Source organism: Myotis daubentonii, chromosome 4 (assembly GCF_963259705.1).
Source record: "Myotis daubentonii chromosome 4, mMyoDau2.1, whole genome shotgun sequence".
NCBI lineage: Eukaryota > Metazoa > Chordata > Mammalia > Chiroptera > Vespertilionidae > Myotis > Myotis daubentonii.
Genome location: NC_081843.1, coordinates 16962268 through 16981679, shown reverse-complemented (window position 1 = coordinate 16981679; position 19412 = coordinate 16962268). Strand labels below are relative to the sequence as shown.

Sequence of the window (19412 nt, the reverse complement as noted above, 5' to 3'; positions counted from 1 at the left end):
GACAACTTCACCTGAGCTGTAATGGACAATTATGGTGGCCCCAAATGGATTTTGTTTGTTTGTTTGTTTGTTTAAATATATTTTTATTGATTTCAGGGAGGAAGAGATAGAAACATCAATAATAGAATCATTGATGTTTCTATCTCTCCCTCTCTTCTCTGAAATCAATAAAAATATTTTTTAAAAATAATAAAACCGCCGAAACCAGTTTGGCTCAGTGGATAGAGCATCGGGCTGTGGACTGAAAGGTCCCAGGTTCGATTCCGGTCAAGGGCATGTATCTGGGTTGCGGGCACATCCCCAGTAGATGTGCAGGAGGCGGCTGATCGATGTTTCTCTCCCATCAATGTTTCTAACTATCTCTCTCCCTTCCTCTCTGTAAAAAATCAATAAAATATATTTTTAAAAAAATAATAATAATAAAACAAGTAAAAAAATAAATTAAAAAAATCCACCCAGCCATGTAAGGGAGGAAGTTTGTGTCCAACTGCATTTCCTCAGCATGACTGTATGCAATACTACTGTTGTTGAACAATGGCTTTTTAATTATTTTCATACTTTTTTATATTCATCTAGTATCACCAAGGCAATTGTTAATTGCCAAGTACCATACTAGGCTCTGGGGACAGGTTGGTGTACATTTTAATAGAAGGAGGAACAAAATAAGTACATACATATTTAAACAAATGAGAATTTCAGATGGTCTGAAATATGAGTAAAATAGATCATTGTAAGGGGATAGAAGTGACCAAGGTAAAGTGGTGCAGCCACTGCTTTAGATGAGGTGGTTAGGGAAGGCCTTTGGGAAGGAGCCAGCCTTGCTGAGGGAAGGGCATCCTATGCAGAGGAAAGGGCAAGAATAGTAGCCCAGAGAATAACATGGGAAGTCCTTGGAGGGTCATCAGCAGGAAGAGACATGGTTATAATTGCTAACAACACTGAGCCCTCCCTGTGTGCCCGCACTCTGAACATTATACATCCCTCACTCCATTTAATCCTCCCCGTAACCTTATTACCTCCATGATATCAGAAAGCGGTGGCTGTGGCACTTTATCCAAGGTCAGGCCAGTCATAAAAGGAGCCAGAATCACACCCAGACAGCCTGGACTCCAGAACATACCTACATAACCACATCTAGAACCACCTCCAGGAAGCAGATCTATGTCTTTAAGTCAGCTATATGGTCAGAGACTGAGCTCATCTCATTTTTTTCCAGGTGTACAAAAGAGCCAAGGCACTGGACCAGTCTGACAACGACATGTCTGCCGTGTACCGGGCCTACATACACTAAGCCCCCACTCCCTCCCTCCCTCTGACCCCCTCTTCCTCACATGGGGTTGGGGTCCTGGGACTTCACTCTGGACCAGTCCACCTGTCTCCATCTCCTTTTATACAGACTTTGAGATTTGCCATCAGCACAGCACTACTCCTCCCCTGAAAGTCCTGGGAACCGGGGAGGTGTCAGCAGGATTGGCCTGTAGCAAAGCTCTTGAGCTGGGCACTGGCCCCTGAACCAGGTGGCTGTGTGTTCACACATACACACACACACACACATACACACATATACACCCACACTGGCTCTTACTCCAGGATAGAAGCTGCCCGGAAACTGCTGCCTGGCTTTTTTCCCCTTCTTCCACGCTTGTCTTATCTCATACCCCTTCCAGTCGAGGAACTAGAATCAGCAATGAGAATTGGAAGCCTTCCTGCTTCCCTCAGAGCGAAGAGGCTGTGGTCACATTCACATTCCCGACTGGATCCCTTGCAGAGAGAGGCTGGGGCCAAGATGAACTAGTACAGACTAAACGGAGGATCCTGTGGACCCTCCCAACCTCAGGTGACCAGCTGATGGGGATTGTCATGTTTAAGCTGCCAGCGTGCAACCAACTCTCCAGAAATGCCTTTGTGAACTGAAGAGATTGGCAAAGTCCAGTGAAGACAAGGCTCTGGCTTTCCAGGGAGAGCAGCAGTCAGCCTGTAGGTTGAGTCTCATGGAAGCCTATCTCCTCACTGCTCTTCAGCACCCATCCTAGAAGTCGCCATCACTACGGAGTCCTGGGCTAGGATCAGACTTCTTGCTTTGGTGTAGGGGGCTCTCACTCCTCAACACACTGTTTTAGTATTTAGATTTGCATTCCAGCCCTTGGGAAGGGGATCCTGAGGGCCACCAGTGAAGAGTGAGGTGGGGTGGGCTTTCCGTTTCCTCTATGCCACAGACTTCATATGGTCCTGAAGTGCCAGTCTGACCCAGGTGCCCTCACAGTGGTCCTACTTTCTCCAGCCTGCCCCTGTGCAAGTCCTCTGCATGCCCACCTCTCTCCATTCTCCTCCCTCTCCCCTTTTCCTCCCATGGAAGCAGAATTTCTTCCTCTCTCTTTCCCTTTGGCCCCGACCCAGCCTGACAAACGATGACCATTTCTTAGGCTCAGCTCTTGAACAGAATGAGTGTCTTCACTTCAGCCAGCAACTTGGTGGTCTTCTGTACTTCCAGGGTCCTGAGGTCTGTCGGGAGGGAAAAGGAGAACTGGGCTTGACTGAACCTGAACTAACTGACCCTCAGAGGTGGATCCAAGACATCCTTGAGGACCTGGTATATCTCCTTGGATAGGGGACCAGAGGGTGTTGGAATGTGGCAAAAGAACAAGGAGAAGTCATCTGAAGGTTGTCAATGTCTCCCTCTGCATGGGTTGGATTTTTCAAAGTCACACTTTGCAGAAGGTCAGCATTTATAGTGAATATATAATTATATATAAAAAATGAGGTGGCCACACTGGTGTGGGTCCCTTCCCCTCACAACCTTGGCTCTTTTCCACTGATCAGAACCCAAGTTATGGGATCTCAGAAGACAGGAGAGGGCAGGGAAGATGCCTGTGGGTTTTGACACAGTTGATTTCACTGGGATTTTGAATTATTTTCTCTCTGAACACAAAGCCTGTTATAGTCCTAGCTGGACACTGGGGGGTGGGGGGGCGGTTTGGGAGTAGGGGAAGATGCTGTAATGAAACTGTTAGTCAATGTTGTCTTAATATTGTTGACAATTCTGTAAAGTTCCTTTTTATGAATATTTCTGTTTAAGCTATTTCACCTTTGTTTTGAAATCCTTCCCTTTTAAGGAAAAAATGTGACACTTGTGGAAACGCTTGTAAGAAAGCCCCTCCTCCGTCCCCCTCCTTTTTTTCTTTAAATGACAAATCTGGTAATTAAGGTTGTGAATTTTTATTTTTGCTTTGTTTTTCATGAACATGTTTTTCAGAATAGGATTGTGTGATAAAGTTTAAATGGCAAAAACAAATGATTTTGTGCAATTAACAAAAGGCTACTGCAAGCAGAATAAAACGTTTCTTGGTAACCCAACTAGGACTGATTACCTCGCCTGCGCCTAACACTGTACCGCCCAGCCGTGGAGGGAGGGCGGAGGCTAAGCCCTGGGCTTTTTCCTTAACCTGGACCCATGAACTAGGGTGGAAGGCAAGGCAGCTGGAGCCGGCTGCCCATCGGCCAATCGCCAGGCGCGGCGAGAGCCAGCCATTCCGCCGGCCAATAGAGCGCAAGTGGGTAAGGGCATCCTATCAGAGCCCGGGAGAGGCGGGACGAGAGCGCTCCAGCCCAAGAGCTGGCTTGGATGCGGCGCCCGCGGCTTGCGCCGGCGGCGTCTCGGGCGAGCCGGAGCGGGCGGGTTCTTACTGCAGCCAGCCTAGTTCCATTCCGCCCTGTCGCGAGCCGGGGGCGGGGCGGGCGTCCTCTCGGCCAATCAGCGGAATGGGGCGGTGGTTCGGGGGCGGACTGGTTCCCACTTAGCCAATCGGCGGCGGGGGCTGGGCCCGGGCGCTGAGTACTGACCGAGCGGCGGCGGGCGCAGACCGCTGACCGGAGACAGTAGCTTCACAGAGAGCAGTGGCGATGGCGACCGCGATGGCACCGACGGCGGTGGAGCGGGCGGTGCTGGTGAGGCTCGTTGGGCGGGGCAGGGTGGGGGCGGCGGGCCCGGGCGGCTGACCGCGGCCTGTCCCGCCAGGAGGAGGAATTCCGCTGGCTGCTGCACGACGAAGTGCACGCCGTGCTGAGGCAGCTCCAGGACATCCTAAAGGTAATGTCTCGCGGGCGGCCGTGGGCCTTTGCGTGCGTCCCTCCTCCGCAGCCTTCCCTAGTGCGGCTCCTCCGCTGGCCCGCCGCGCCTGCCTCCCTAGCGCCTACGGGGTACGCGGAGCGCAGTGTTCTGACGGGGCTTTGTCGTCGGTGGACTTGGGAGCCCAGTCGGGGGCGCCAGCAGATAATCACCCCGTTCCACCAGCAGCTGTGTGAGTGCTGTGGGTCTGGGAGAGCCTCGGGGTCCGGACGGGGTAGGCCTTCTTTGAAGCGGTGACATTTAATCTGAGATCAAGGACCCCAACATTGTGACACTAGCTAAATACTCAATCTCCCTGGGCCTCCCTGTCGTCATTTGCAAAAAGGAAGTAACAGTACCTGCCTCAAGGTTGACCTGAAGATAAGCCGGTCAACTCCCAAATGTTCAGGCATTGCCTGGTATGGTCAGAATTGCGGGTTGCCATGACTACCGGGGTTCCCTGACCCTCTACCTCACACCCGAGCACCTTAACCAAGCTGGGAGAGTATTCCTGTTTTATATCCCCATGTTGGGCACAGGCGCCCAGGGAACGTGGAAGGAGCGGGTATTGGCTTGGGTAGGACCTGACACTCGGGCCCTGGGGGAGGAGCCAGAGCAGTGGGAAGGTGCCCTGGGGGCTTGGGTAGGACGTTCCTGTCCCGTGAGGCCAACCCATCTTGTTCCTCCCCTCGCCCACCTGGGAGTGGGACTTCTGGGCTGGATTGGGTGAACTTTGCCCCACTCCCCTTTGCCCCCCAGGAGGCCTCTCTCCGCTTCACTCTGCCAGGCTCAGGCATGGAGGGGCCTGCCAAGCAAGAGAACTTCATTCTGGGCAGCAGTGGGTAAGCCCTGGCTTGGTGGAAACCCCTGGGATGGGCTCCTTGGGGGGGTGAGAACACCTGGGTTGGAACATCCTATGACAGAGCCACAAGGGCCCAATGGGAAGGCTGGGTAGTGGGAGGGATCGGCTGCAGGTTCTGCTCTGACCCCCATGTGTTGCAGCACAGACCAGGTGAAGGGCGTGCTGACTCTGCAAGGGGACGCGCTGAGCCAGGCGGTGAGTCCCTGGTCCCTCTCCCTTTCTGTGGAGAAGCCAGTGGGGAAGAGCATGGGGGCCTCCTGCTCATCGCAGCTCTGCCACTGGCTGGCTGTGTGACGCAAGGCAGAATCCTCGACCATCCTGGGCCTGTTTCTTCATCTGTAAATGACAACAACCCCCAGCGTCCTCAAGAGCTTAGTGAGAGGTTTCATTGAGCACAGGAGAGGGATGCTCTGCACATGGCCCAGCCCAGAGTCTGGGCCTGGTGAAACGTGGGCATTGGCAGGATTAGGCTGGCCCCAGATCAAAGTGGAATCACCAGCATCTGAGCTCCATCTGCACCCGGCCCTGTGCCAGGTGCCAAGGTATGGGAGAAGGTCCTCGTCCTTCATGAGTGGGTATTCAGTCCATGAGCCTGTGCAGATGTTCCCCGTCTGCCCTCCATCACAGGCCTCCTCCCAGCTGAGGCCACCTTCCCCTTTCTTGGCTTCTTTTCCCTTTCATATCTTTGTGGTTCCTCTTGGGCCTGAGTTCCTGTTTCCTGACCGCATGTTCACCCCCCCCCACATGGCCATGGTATTGGGAGTCCTTCCCGCTCCCCTGCCTAGGAGAGGCTGAGGCCTGAACCACCACTGTTTCCACCCTTGGCTCAAAGGCTCAGAATGGCCAAAAGCAGAAGGGCATCCCTCTGCCCAGCTTACCCCACCCTCACCCACCAGGACGTGAACCTGAAGATGCCCCGGAACAGCCAGCTGCTGCACTTTGCCTTCCGGGAGGACAAGCAGTGGAAGCTGCAGCAGGTAACCGGGCCTTTCCTCAGCCAGGGCTCAGGCCACCGGACAGGCAGGGGCAGGCCTGCACAGTGCTGCTAAGGCCTCCAGGGACAGGACACTGGGGATTTTCTGCCACAGCAAGCCTCATAGGGTGTTTCCTAGCAGGGAAGCTGGGGTGGGAGGAGCCTGGGCTCCAGAACCTAGCCTTGTGGGAGGTGGAGAACCTGTCCGTATGTCCCCAGGCCTCAGCCAGAGCCACAGGGCTCCCCCTTGAACAAGTCATTCCCTGCCCAAAGTTTCCAGGGGATTCCCATGGCTCTCTTCTTTTTTAAAAAATTTTGTATTGATTTCCGAGAGGAAGAGAGATGGGGAGAGAGATAGAAACATCAATGATGAGAGAGAATCACTGATAGGCTGCCTCCTGCACGCCCCCTACTGGGGATCAAGCCCACAACCCCGGCTTGTGCCCCAACCAGAAATCGAACCGTGACCTCCTGGTTCATAGGTAGAAGCTCAACCATTGAGCCACCTGAGTCGGGCTCTCTTTTTTCTTTTTTTCCTCTATTATGAATGTCCCCCCCTCCCTCCCTTAGAGCTTCACCACATTATTGTCTGTTTTCATGAACTATGCATATATATTCTTTGGTTGCTCCATAGCTCCATGGACAACGTCCATGTTCCCTTTCCACTCCTATGTGACTGGGCCTCAACTTCTGCTCCCCCACACAACTGGCCACCAGCAGTCTCCATCTTTGGGCCTTTGCTCTTGCTTGTCCCTCTACCTGGAGTCTCTCCACAAGCTTTTCTCATCACAAGAGTGATGCGTGTCAGCTCAAGAATCACCTCCCTGGGCCTCCTCAGATCCCCATCTAAAGAGGTCCCCTAACTCCCTCCAGCACCCTGTTTATTTCCTAGTGTGAGTCACGCAGTTTGCGTCTTGTGCCTTTACTCGGTTACCATCTGTCCTCCTTTAGAAAGTGAGCTACATGAGGCCAGGGACCAAGCCTGCCTCAGTCTGTGCCATGTGCATGCACCCAGCCAGGGCAGGAAGCCAACAGCTGTGGGGGAGGAGTCAGGCAAGCAGCACCCACCCACCCCTCCAAGGATGACAGCCCCTCGGAGTGGGGGCTCATTGGCTGGGGCCAGCCCACTAACCACTCCGTGGGCACTGTTTTCAGATCCAGGATGCCAGGAACCACGTGAGCCAAGCCATTTACCTCCTCAACAACCGGGATGAGAGCTACCAGTTCAGGACAGGAGCAGAGGTCCTTAAGGTGAGTTGCCTGCAGGGACAGGGGAGCCAGGTTTCCCACACCCACCCTGACCCCTGACCAGGTTCCTAGAGAACTCTGCCCCCATGTCCTCAAGTATAGCTGACAGCTAACCCTTCACCTCTCCGTGTACACATGTCCATCCAGTCATAGTCAAATAGCTCTTAGCCCAAGCTTCAGAATCAGACCTGGGTTCTGCTCCTAGGGCCTCCACTATTAGCTGTACAACTTCAAGTCACTTAATTAGCCACTCTGTGCCTCCATATCCTCCCCTGCAAAAGGGGGATAAGATATAGTGACTACCAATTGTTATAATGCAGGTAAAGTGGCCCCTAGTAAGTGCTCAGTAAATAGTAGCTGCTAGTAGTAGTACCAGCAATAGGAAAAAAAACCTGGCAATGAACAAAGTCAATTCACAAAGCATGGAGGGGAGAACTCAGTCTGGATGCCCTGGACCAGTCCCCAGGTGGTTCACCTACCCTCTCTGGACCTCTGATTCTTCAGATGAAACTTGGAAATAGATGGACTAAGGTCCCTCCCAGAACTGTGACTGCCCCGGGGAGGGGGGGATATAAGCTGCAGCCCCATGCCTCCTCCCAGTAGTTTTGCCTTCCCTGGGAGCCAGGTCAGCCTAGCATCTACAGCAACAGCTGGAAGCTGGGGCTCTGAGGAGTCCAAGTAAGGGCACTGCTCTGTAGTAAAGGAAAGGAATTAGTTCTAGATGGTTCCACAGTTCACAAGCTATGTGACTCTATCTCTTCAGAGCCTCTGTTTCTTCACCTGTGAAATGGGGTTGATGTCTGACTTAAGGCATCAACTCAACTGCCCCATTGTTTCTTCCAGGAAGCCCTCCCTTGCCCCTTGCACCCTGGCCAGATTTGGGCCCCTGTAAGCTCCTTCATTGCCTGTACCCCCATCCACCAAGCCCTCATGCCCCCGAGACTAACTCCTGGCATCCCATTCCCCATTGGACCAGTCCACAGGATCCCATTCAGTAGAACCTCCTGGGTGGGTGGTATATAGTACGGACATCCTACCCTCCTCCCCCTACGTCCCCCAGGCCCCAATTACCTGCATTTTTAACAAGCCCCCACTTTAGTGGGGTTCGGGCCGTGAGACCAGGACCACCAGGGCAGGAGCTGGAGCCACCGTAACTTTGTCGTTCCCTGATGCTGGGGTGGGGGGGATGGGATTAGCCCTTGGAGCAGCTGTGACTAACCCCTTCCCTCCAGCTGATGGATGCCGTGATGCTGCAACTGACCAGAGCTCGCAACCGGCTGACCACCCCGGCCACCCTCACTCTGCCTGAGATTGCCGCCAGTGGTCTCACGGTCAGTGCCTCGGGCCAGGACAGCGGGTTCCTGGAAAGGGACACAGGAGTGCCAAGGGGTCAGAAGCTCCAAACTGTCATCAGCAGGAGTTCTATGTCTATGTCTCTGCAGTTTTCTGAGACAGGGTCCTCAGCTTCCCTCCTGTGTCCCCCAGATACATCACCCTGTCAAATCAGGGGTTCCCAAACCAGCAGAGCAGGAAGTTACCCAAGGCAGCTGGGAAGAGGCTAGATGCCCCAGTCCATATGATGAGGGCTGAGATTCCCCCAGGTGGTTTTTGGGGGCCTCTCCCTGCCCTGCCGTTATCTCACTTGCCTGCCTTCCCCCCACCCCCACCCCATCCTCCAGCGTATGTTCACCCCTGCCCTGCCCTCCGACTTGCTGGTCAACGTCTACATCAACCTCAACAAGCTCTGTCTCACTGTGTACCAGCTGCACACCCTGCAGCCAAATTCCACCAAGGTAAGCAGAACCCTACCAACCCCCGACCCCCGACCTCTGCCCCCACTGACCCATGCCCTGCAACCCCAAAGGCCTGAGACTGGGTCTGATGCTCTTCTGCCTAGAACTTCCGCCCAGCTGGAGGCTCCGTGCTCCACAGCCCTGGAGCCATGTTGTAAGTACACTGTTGGGAGGGGTGCCCTGGAGGGCCCTCTGCACCTCAGGGGCTGCGGGACTCAGGGACCCGACCCTCTGCCCACAGTGAGTGGGGCTCCCAGCGTCTGGAGGTGAGCCATGTGCACAAAGTGGAGTCGGTGATCCCGTGGCTAAATGATGCCCTGGTCTTCTTTACCGTCTCCCTGCAGCTCTGCCAGCAGCTCAAGGATAAGGTGGGAGCACAGGGGTGGTGGGGTCTGGGCTGAGCCACAGTCTCAAACAGATGAGGCCAGCCAGGCAATAGCCCCTTCATTTTGGGGGTATTCCAGGGGCTCTTGTCTCAGGGCCAAAGCACCCCCAAATCTTAAGGTCTTTTGTACCCGCCGCACACACCAGGCTGATGGGCCATTGTGCTGCTGGGCAACAGTACCCTCTCCCTGACACATTGCCCTTGGATAACCTTGAAATCTCACCTGAGTCACAGGGTGCAACGGGCCAGGCCCCCCAGCACCACCGCTCACCATGCCCCCCCACCTTCCTCCCTCCCTAGATCTCGGTGTTCTCCAGCTACTGGAGCTACAGGCCTTTCTAAGCAGAGCACCCAAGAGCCTGTCCCCCTGAGGACTGGCCCCTACCCAGGGTGTCCCTGCCCCGACCACACACCCTGGAGTGCGGCCCAAGCCAAGCACTACAGGCGATTTACTGCCCTCCTTGCCTGTCCTGCCCGTCACATTTGCACAGATGGGAGTTGAACACTGGAACTTCTGGAATGAAGGGAAGCTGACTTGCTTTTTGTTTTGGGGTGGGGGTGGGTCAAGAAGGTGGGGTCAGGAGTTCGCCCACATTCCAAGCCCTGCCCTTTGGACTCAAGGTGGAGCCCAGCCCAGGGCTCTCCTTCCCCCCTGCTGAGCTACCCCCAGGTGAGGGGCAGCTGCACTCCTCCCGCTGGAAGGTGAGGAGTGGGTGGTGACCCTAAGCTGTGAGTTGGGAGAGAAGGAAAAGAAAAGGGCAGGCAGAAGCCACCTACCATGAGCTGCGGTCCCTTGACTGTTTACTCAGCAATCCTACCAGGGCCTCCAAGAAATAAAGATCATCCAACTTTGCCTGGACCCCTCTGTCTGGATATCCGTCTGTCTGTCTGTCTGAGTAGGGACCAAGCTGGGGGTCCCTGGCTATAGGAGCCAAGTGGAGCACCCAGTGACTGAGCCCCTAGCCTACTCATGCCTCCTTTGAGAGGGCCCTCTGGCTGCTGAGGGGCTGAGTGGAATGGTGACAAGGGGTCTGCCTGGGGGGTTGGGCCCCGAGTTTGAGCCCAGCTCCCCCTCCCATGGATAGTTGCTGGATGACCCCCAGCAAGTTACTTAAGGTTTCCTGGTGTCAGTCATGCTGCTGAAGTCTGAGGGACCAAGTGGGCACCTAGAGGGAGCAGTGGGTACTTGCATTGCCCACCCTTGGTGGGAGGTTGGAACACACTTCAGACTCAGGCTCTGGACAGACAAGGCCTTGTTACTGTTGCCCAGCATGGCATGTGAGCAGAGGGGCTGGGGGTCTCGCCTCATTTTGGTTCCAGAGCCAAGTTACTCCGTCTCATGGAGTTCTCCTGTCAGAGAGGAGCAGAGGGAGCCCAGTGGGGTTCAGGCTTCAGTTCCCTGCTAACCCCCCCATCTTGAGGAGCCCCAGCAGCCTCTCCTCCATCCCAGTGCAATTCCTGGCCTTCCAGGGCCAGTGGGACTCACCTGCTTGGCACTCATTGTCTGGGATCTGGAGGGATGGTGGGGGCAGCAGCGGAGGCAGCAGGGGCAGCAGCAGAGGCAGCGGGGGCAGCAGCGGAGGCAGCAGGGGCAGCAGCGGAGGCAGCAGGGGCAGCAGCAGCGGAGGCAGCGGCAGCAGCAGCAGCAGGGGCTGCAGCAGCAGTTGAGGCAAACAAGCAGCAGCAGGAGCAATATAGTGCCTGGGGGTGGGACAGGTGTCCAGACAGGGCCCTCCACCTGGGGCCTGGCCTGAGAGGCTGATGGGCCAGAGGCAGAGACCATACCCAGGGCAATGAGGAAGATGATGAAGTAAGCGGTGTCTGACTTGGACTCGAACAGTTGGTTGCTCTTCAGTCTCCCCAGCACTTCCTTTGCTGTGGTCTCCAGATCCTTCAGGTTGGCCATCCCAGCTAGAGGGTCCTGGATGCCACCTGCCCCAACCCCCCAGAGGGAAACCTTTAGAGCTCGGGGTTCCTCTGGGGCCAGGCCACATACAGGCCTCCCACCGTCCAGCCCCTGCCCCTTTCACACTGTCCCTCTAGGCCCCAGTTCCTGCCCCAACTTCACTTGCACTCCTCTCCTTGCCCTTACCTTGGTCCTGAACCTGACCTGACCAGCCCCTTCTCTTCCCACTTCCCCCAGCAGCCCCACATCAAGACCTGACCTGCCTCCAAGCTCTCAAAGCCTTAACTCCTGGGAGCATAGACTTCCTGCTTCCGGATCCACACCACCTGAGGCCTTAGCAACCAGCCCCTCTCTCCCCATGGCCAGCCCGGGGCTGCCAGAACTCAGAATGTGGGGCCTGTGTCCCAGCAGTGTGCTTCCTGCTTCCCAACAGCAGCTGGTACTGCTGGTCCCAGGAGGAGGTCACAGGCCTGTCAGTCTCCTCACCCCAGGGCTTTTTCACTTTTCTCAGTAGACCATACAAGCAGCCTGGGACTGTGGGCGCTCAGCTGCTGCTGACCATGAATAAAGGAAAGACAAAGAAAAACAAGAGAGGGAGGGAGGGAGGAAGGAAGATTGAAAAGGAGAAAGGAGCTCTGGCTGGGTGGATCAGTTGGTTGAAGCATCGTCCCATATCCCAAAAGGTGATGGATTTTCCCTGGTCGGTGTTGCTCAGTGGTTGGAGCATCAGCCCTTGCACCAAAGCATTGCGGGTTCACTCCTGGTCGGAACGTATAGAAGTGAACTGATGTTTCTCTCTCCCTTCCTCTCTCTCTTAAAAAAAAAAAAATCAACAAGAACATATCCTCAGGTCAAGATTAAATTTTAAACATTTTTAAGGAGAAAGGAGGGAAAGGGAGAGAGGAAGAAGTATCTTTTCCACCACCCTTGTTGGTCTGCTGGGATGTGCCTGGCACCATATTAGAAGTCTTAGATCCTTATTTTCTCTGTTCTATTCCTCACAATAGCCCTATGGTGATCTCTCAAAAGAGCTCTTTGCCCAGAAGTTGGGGCTTGGGGCCCCTAACCCTGCCATCCCTGACCACGTCAGCGAGGCAGCTCTCACTCCTGCCTTCTTGCAGAGCACAGACATTTCCAGGCCCACTAGGCGCCAGACACTACTCAGCACGTGAGGTTGGCTGTAAAACAGGTAGACACAGTGTTTTGTTCTTATAGTGCTTATGATCTAGTAGGGAAGAACATACCAGCTAATGTTAGACTATATGTACATTACCTAATGTATCCCTCATGGCAGTCATACAGTGGGTATTACTGCTAATCCCCACTGTATTATTACAATCGTACAGTGGGTATTATTACAGATATGAAAACAGGCCTTGAGAAGCTCAGCAACCAGCTCTCGAGTCACACATCTCAGGGATTCATTTCCTGTTGTTGTAACATACTACCACAAACATAGTGGTTTAAAACAACACAAATTCATTACCTCGCAGCTCTGGAGGTTGGTGTCTAAATGGGTTGGCAGGGCTGTATTCCTTCTGGGGGCTGTAAGGGAGAAACCATTCCTTGCCTTTCCAGTTTCTATAGGTCATATTCTTTGGTTCATGCCCCAGAACATCACTTTAATTTCTGCTTCCATCTTCACATCCACATCTTCTCTGCCTGCCTCCTTGCCTTTCTCTTATAAGGAACCCTGTGATGACATTGGCCCCCAGGGTAATCTCCCCAGCAAAATTCTTAATCACGTCTGCAAAGAACCCTTTTGCCACTTAAGGTGACATATTCGAAAGTTCCAGGGATTAGGATGGAAATATCTTTAGGGGCTATGATTCTAAGCCAACCACAACCAGTGAGCAGAGAAGCCAGAATTGGAACTCAGGCATTCAGATCCCAGAGTCCTTAACCATCATGTTATGGGGTTTCCTTTGCTGGGATCCCCGTCTTACACCCTCCATCCTAGTCTGAAATCTCAGATTCCTGTTGCAGAGGGAGGGAGGGTATTTTTAAACCAACTAGAATGTTCTCTTGTAAAAATGGGGAGAGAGTGGGGTGCCGCCACTTTGGAAAACAGTCTGGCGGTTTCTCAAAAAGTTACATACGGTGTTATCATATGACCTAACAATTCCACTCCTAGGTATACACATAAGAGAATTGGAAGCAAGTGCTCAAAGGCTTGTACACAACTGTTCACAGCAGCACTAACCACCATAGTCAAACAGTGGAAACAACCCAGTGTCCATCAAGTGATGAATAGATAAAACATGGTCTATCCATACAATGGAATATTATTCATAAAAGGGAATGAAGCACCGACTTGCTACATGAGTGAACCTCAAAAACATGATGCCAAGTAAAAGAGGCTAGTCACAAAAGGCCACATATTGTATGATCCCGTTTATATGAAATGTCCAGAACAGGCAAATCCATAGAGACAGAAAGTAGTGGTTGCCAGGAAAGGGGGATGGGCGACTGAGTGCTTAGTGGTTATAGGGTTTCCTTTTGGGGTGAGGAACATGTCTTGGAACTAGGTAGAGAGTGGTTTTGCAACCTTGTGAATGTACTACTAGTGAATGCTACTGGTCTATTCACTTTAAAATGGCTGATGATTAATTTTACGTTATGTGAACTTTATCTCAGTTGGAAGAAAGTGGGGAGAGAGGCCAATAACTCAGCCCCTCCCCCCCTGGCCTGGCTGGGTGATAAAACGGCCCACAGTCCTCTTCCCTCCCCACTGGCCCTCAGTCTTACAGTCCAGACCCCTGGGTGCCTCGCTTCTTGTTTGTGATTATGAAAGTAAAACCACCTCATTAAAACCTGGGAAACTCCAAGGTGTTAAAAGACAAAACCAACCAAAGAGGCCCCAGACCCAAACAGCAGTGATGGGTAGAGGAGGGTTCAGGCAAGTCAGACTCCAGATTCGGATCCTGGTCCCAGCTTTTAACACCCACCAATGTGTGTGTGACCTGAAACACGGTCCCTGACCCCTCTCTGCCTCAGTTTCCTCATCTGTGTGTGAGAACAGTGTCCCCTCTCTTCAGGTTGTCGTGAGGATTGACTGACACACTCGGCATAGAAGTGTCTCCAGCACAGTGACGTACACTAGAAACAGGCACTAAGTGGCCATGTGTGGCTCTCACTGGGATTCCCTCTAGTTCTTAGTTCTTGGTGTACATTTGGGTTCACCTGCCGTCCTCACATTGCTCAGACCGCTTTAGCCTCCCCTCCACTTCTCCCAGTCACCATAGCCAAGAGTGTCTTGCAAATGACTGCCGCTTTCTGACCCTCTAGTTCACAATCGCTGAGACTTACTTCCCAACATTTTTCAGAATCCCATGTCACTCACATGTGATGGTTTTCCTGGAGAAAGTGATGGTCTTCCTGCAGAGAGGCTATTTCCGTAGGGGACATTCCCAGAAGCAGAATGTGCTCCGGCTCAAGGTCATACCACGGGTCACTGGCTCTCCTTGGTCATCTGCACCTAAAGTTCTCATTTGCTTTGATGAGGCCAGCCTTGCTGAATCCCTCAAGAGCCGTGGAGTTGTAACTTGAGAGATTTTTCTGATGGGAATGGAACCATGTTCAGAGCAGACTCTTGTCCCTGTCCTGCCCTGGGCCCTGCCCAGCCCCACTTCCAGCCTCCAAGCCTTGACAATGAAGGTTAAGCCTCTTGTCAGATGTGTAGACAGTGGGGGAGTAGAAGAGTGTGGGCAGAGAGGGACAGAAGGCTGGTTGGAGCACGGGACAGGTAGTAAGTGTATTGGGAAGAGTTGAGTGGATGGACAGAACAACCCTAATCGTTTACTGGCACACAGTCACGCCCTCCCCTTCACTTTCTGCTTTCACAGCTGAAGAGTAGCTGCAACAGAGATCTTATGATCTGCAAAACCTGAAATCTGTATACTGTCTGAGAACTATTTATCAACATCTGAGACCGAGGATTGCTTAGGGCTTGCAAACGCAGGTGCCAGAAAATAGGTGAGAAAAAAGTGAGATGGATTTGGTATAAGAAACATCAGGGAGCCCGGCTGGTGTGGCTCAGTAGTTGAACGTCGACCTATGAACCAGGAGGTCAAGGTTCGATTTCTGGTCAGGGCACATGCCCAGGTTGCAAGCTCAATTCCCAGTAGGGGACATGCAAGAGACAGCCAATCAAGGATTCTCTCTCATCATTGATGTTTCTATCCCTCTCCCTTTCTCTCTGAAATGAATAAATTTTTTTTTAAAGAAACATTAGGGAAGGCTGAGGACTGTAGAAAATTGAAGAGCATATGGCCCAGCTAGAGGGCAGCTTGAATCAGCGATGGGCTGGGCCCAGAGTTGCCAGGGCTTACAATCTCTAAAATAACATTGGAAATCTAGATCTTTGTGTGAATAAGAAAAGAGACCAGAGAAGATGAGCCCGTGGCCTCAGATTTCATCTCTGCCATTTCCTCATTGTGTGACCTTGAACAATCCTTGAACAATGCCCTTGATTCATGTATAAATGGGGTTATCTATAAACAGTATAGTAACAGCACATGTTTCATGGGCTATGATGATTATTAAATAAGTTCTCCTTCTATGGCCCCTAGAACAATGCCAGGTGATTAAGTATTTGCTAAATTGATGCTTTGATTTTTCAATGCTGCCAATTTAAAACACTATGATACCAGCAATGGATAGACCAAAGAACATACATGGATGTTCTGCTCTAGGTCATAAGTTTGCATCCCCTGGCAGAGTGGCTAAGGGAGATGAACTTGGAAGCCAGATAGACTGGCTGAATGAAGCCCAGATCTGCCACACATACCATCTAGGTGACCTTGGGCAAGGGACCTGCCCTGGGCACCTGGGTTCCTGTCTATAATCCTAGGCTAGCAGTTCTCAACCTGTGGGTCACGACCCCTTTGGCGGTTGAACGACCCTTTCACAGGGGTCGCCTAAGACCATCCTGCATATCAGATATTTACATTACGATTCATAAGAGTAGCAACATTACAGTTATGAAGTAGCAACAAGAATAATTTTATGGTTGGGTCACAACATGAGGAACTGTATTTAAAGGGCCAGAAGGTTGAGAACCACTGTCCTAGGCCAAGGTCGTTGTGAGGATTGCAGGGTAGTATCTCGAAGGGGCCTGGAAGAGCAGCTTACCTGTCCCTGCCCTCGGCTCCCTGCTGCAGAGGAGCCCCCAGGTGGTGTCACAGGGAGCAGTGGGGCTTTGATTCTTCAGTTAACTGTCACCCTCTCCCCTCCCCCTCACCACAAACACCAGGATCTTCCGGGACAGGGCAGCCCCTAAAGCTCCCATAGGAGCCCAGGGCCTCAGGTGCCACACGAGGCTGCTTCTCTCTCTGTCTCCGACAGATCGGCCGCTGGGCTTTGCTGGGGTAGGGTCTGAGCAGAGAATCTGCCTGGGCATGGCTGAGTCTGGAGTGGGAGCTGGGGTACAGGAGGAACAAACCCCTGGGAAGGTGCATATCGGATGGGAGTTCAGTCTCCCTCCAGAGGCAGCTCCCCTGGGCACCGCTCACCAAACCCCTTGGGCCATGGGCGCCTGGAGGATAGACAGACCAGGGGCATAATGTGTGGGAGTATCTGGAAGCGGAACTAAGGAGTCAGGGTTCAAAATGAGAACTCAGATGTTCCTCCTGGGAGCCCCAGCAACCTCTTCTCCCCACCTCACCCAGATACCAGGCATCGTTGGGCCCTTGGCCCCATGGACCCCCTAAGGCGAGCCCTCTCCCCCTGCTCATCAAGGCCCACCTCCTGCGAGATGCTTGGTTATGTGGGCATCGAGGCCGTGCTGGACCAACTGAAGATCAAGGCCATGAAGATGGGTTTTGAGTTCAACATCATGGTGGTGGGTGAGTGAGCGGCGGGGCTCACAGGAGGACCAATGGGCCAGGGCATGTCTCCTCACCTCTTGGGGCCTGGTAGTTGAAAATCTGGGAAACACTGAGTTAAAAGACAAAAATCACCCATAAAGCCCCAACCAAACCCAAACAGAGCAGTAAAATCTAGGCCGAGGCAGGAAGTGGTGAACACCCCACTCAGATCCTGGTCCCAGCCCTAAGCCCACCAACCAGCAGGGAGGGATCTTGTGCACAGCCTCTGACCTCTCTCTCCGCCTCAGTTTCCTCACCTGGCTTAACACAGTGCCTGGCGTTGAGTAACTTCTCCCCGGGTCAGTTTATCTGGAATTACTTCTTTTTTTTTAAATTTATCTTTATTGTTGAAAGTATTACAGATGGCCCCTCTCCCCCTCCCCCCCTCCATGGACTCCCTCTACCCCGCACCTGCCCTGGAATTGCTTTCTTATATATTCACGATTGATTTTGTAGGTCAATACTATACTTTTTAATTTTTTTTAATTTATTGATTAATTTTAGAGAGACAGGAAGATAGGGAGAGAAAGAACATTGATTAGTTGTTCCACTTATTTATGCATTCATGGGTTGATTCTTATATGTACCCGAACCAGGAAAAGAACCCAAAACCTTGGTGTATCAGGATGACACTCTAACCAAATGACTACCCGGCCAGGAAACTACTATACTTTTAACAAAACAAACTAGATACAACAGGACACAAAATATTGGAGTGTGTATCTCCAATTAAGGACACTATTCTAAGGCAGCACTGTATAATAGAAATGTAACATGAGCCATATGTGTCATTTTTTTCACATATGTAATTTTTAAATATCCTAGTAGCCACTTTTTAAAAAGTAAAACAAAGTAAAATTTTGTTGTCGTTAATCTTCACCCGAGGATATTTTTCCACTGATTCTTAGAGAAAGTGGAAGGGAGGGGAGAGGGAGGGCAGAGAGAGAGAAACATCGATGAGAGAGAGACACATTTATTGGTTGCCTCCCTCACGTGCCCAGACCAGGTGGAGGGGATTGAGCTTGCAACCAAAGTACGTGTCCTTGATCAGAATCGAACCCAGGACCCTTCAGTCTGAGGGCCGATGCTCTATCCAATGAGCCAAATTGGCTAGGGCAGAAGAAATTAATTTTATTTATTTTTATATATTTTTTTAATTGATTTTTTACAGAGAGGAAGGGAGAGGGAGAGAGAGTTAGAAACATCGATGAGAGAGAAACATCCATCAGCTGCCTCCTGCACACCCCCTACTGGGGATGTGCCCGCAACCAAGGTACATGCCCTTGACCAGAATCGAACCTGGGACCCTTGAATCTACAGGCTGACGCTCTAGCCACTGAGCCAAACTGGTCAGGGCAATCATCTATTTTATTTAACCCAATATGTGCCAAAATGCTATTATCTCAACATGTAATCGATCTAAAAATTCATGATATCTTTTACGTTCTTCTTGTCTTATCAAATCTATAAAACCTGGTTTGTATTTTCCATTGAGGGTACATCTCAATTCAGATTTGCCATATTTCCATGTGGAATAGCCAAGTGTGGCTTCTGTGTTGGACAGAACAACCCTAAGGACAATTTGGTTATATACACAAAGGTGTGTCCTGGGTTTACAGTAGGATGTTTCCTAGTGGGAGATGTCGTCCACAGAGTTAGAGAGGCACCTCACAACCCACAGGCAGGATGCAAGAACCTCTCCAAGTAGCTAAAGAAGCCAGACACAGAAGAGTAGCTGCTGAGTGATCCCCTAGGTCAGTAGTCGGCAAACTGTGGCTCGCTAGCCACATGCGGCTCTTTGGCCCCTTGAGTGCGGCTCTTCCACAAAATACCACGTGTGGGCGAGCACGTACAGTGTGATTGAAACTTCGTGGCCCATGTGCAGAAGTCGGTATTTTGTGGAAGAGCCACACTCAAGGGGCCAAAGAGCCGCATGTGGCTTGCCAGTCGCAGTTTGCCGACCACTGCCCTTGGTCAAGGGAGGAAAGAACTGCCCCTGCTGTTATAAGCTAGGAGAGTGGCAGTCCCTGGGGGACGGGGTTAATAGTTGCTGAGATGGGGCATGAGTGAGCTTGGGGGGAGCTGTGTGTTTTGTGATCTGGTGTTTTGTACACAGGTTGTTTCATTTGTAAAAACTTGAACTGCCCATCTTATATAATAAAAGGCTAATATGCAAATAGACCAAATGGCGGAACAACCAAACAACCAGTCGCTATGACATGCTCTGACCAACAGGGAGCGTGTGCAGAACATGGTGGGCATTGGCTGAGGTG

At 52.0% G+C, this 19412-nt stretch overlaps 3 protein-coding genes across 11 annotated transcripts in view; 2 read left to right on the top strand and 1 right to left on the bottom strand.

Moving 5' to 3' along the window:
- GLYR1 (glyoxylate reductase 1 homolog) overlaps positions 1 to 3354 on the top strand; it is a 52115-nt gene extending 48761 nt beyond the window's left edge. For all 7 annotated transcript variants that reach the window (XM_059693056.1, XM_059693055.1, XM_059693053.1 and 4 more), the window contains one exon: positions 1217 to 3354. In XM_059693056.1, the coding sequence (XP_059549039.1) occupies positions 1217 to 1291 (75 nt within the window). In that variant the 3' untranslated portion in view covers positions 1292 to 3354. The remainder of the gene's footprint in view (positions 1 to 1216) is intronic.
- Positions 3355 to 3790: 436 nt separating this feature from the next.
- ROGDI (rogdi atypical leucine zipper) lies at positions 3791 to 10225 on the top strand. 3 transcript variants are annotated; one of them, XM_059693059.1, is made up of 11 exons: positions 3791 to 3945; positions 4016 to 4087; positions 4865 to 4947; positions 5108 to 5162; positions 5864 to 5944; positions 7096 to 7191; positions 8421 to 8519; positions 8868 to 8981; positions 9086 to 9135; positions 9223 to 9349; positions 9667 to 9848. In XM_059693059.1, the coding sequence occupies exons 1-11, from the start codon at positions 3901 to 3903 to the stop codon at positions 9706 to 9708; spliced, it is 864 nt and encodes a 287-aa protein (XP_059549042.1). In that variant the 5' UTR covers positions 3791 to 3900; the 3' UTR covers positions 9709 to 9848. The 3 variants fall into 3 exon arrangements, with proteins under 3 accessions (XP_059549042.1, XP_059549041.1, XP_059549043.1); XM_059693058.1 differs by lacking the exon at positions 9223 to 9349 and having other exon boundaries at positions 9667 to 10225; XM_059693060.1 differs by lacking the exons at positions 3791 to 3945; positions 4016 to 4087; positions 9223 to 9349 and adding an exon at positions 4117 to 4298 and having other exon boundaries at positions 9667 to 10225.
- A 252-nt stretch (positions 10226 to 10477) lies between these two features.
- On the bottom strand, positions 10478 to 11272 carry SMIM22 (small integral membrane protein 22). Its single transcript, XM_059691952.1, has 3 exons — positions 11152 to 11272; positions 11005 to 11067; positions 10478 to 10512 (listed from the first exon to the last, which is right to left on the bottom strand). Exons 1-3 carry the CDS (start codon positions 11270 to 11272, stop codon positions 10478 to 10480), a joined length of 219 nt encoding a protein of 72 aa, XP_059547935.1.
- Between the last annotated feature and the right edge of the window lie 8140 nt (positions 11273 to 19412).

Excerpts from the sequence above, each read along its gene's own strand:
- ROGDI (XM_059693058.1), top strand. The coding sequence starts at position 3,901 with ATGGCGACCGCGATGGCACCGACGGCGGTGGAGCGGGCGGTGCTG. Across the intron at positions 4,088-4,864 it reads AGCTCCAGGACATCCTAAAG|GAGGCCTCTCTCCGCTTCAC; the intron begins GTAATGTCTCGC and ends TTTGCCCCCCAG. Across the intron at positions 5,945-7,095 it reads AGCAGTGGAAGCTGCAGCAG|ATCCAGGATGCCAGGAACCA; the intron begins GTAACCGGGCCT and ends CACTGTTTTCAG.
- SMIM22 (XM_059691952.1), bottom strand. The coding sequence starts at position 11,272 with ATGGCCAACCTGAAGGATCTGGAGACCACAGCAAAGGAAGTGCTGGGG. Across the intron at positions 11,068-11,151 it reads CATCTTCCTCATTGCCCTGG|GCACTATATTGCTCCTGCTG; the intron begins GTATGGTCTCTG and ends TCCCACCCCCAG. Across the intron at positions 10,513-11,004 it reads CTGCAGCCCCTGCTGCTGCT|ACTTCAGCAGCATGACTGAC; the intron begins GCTGCCGCTGCC and ends TTGGTCCCTCAG.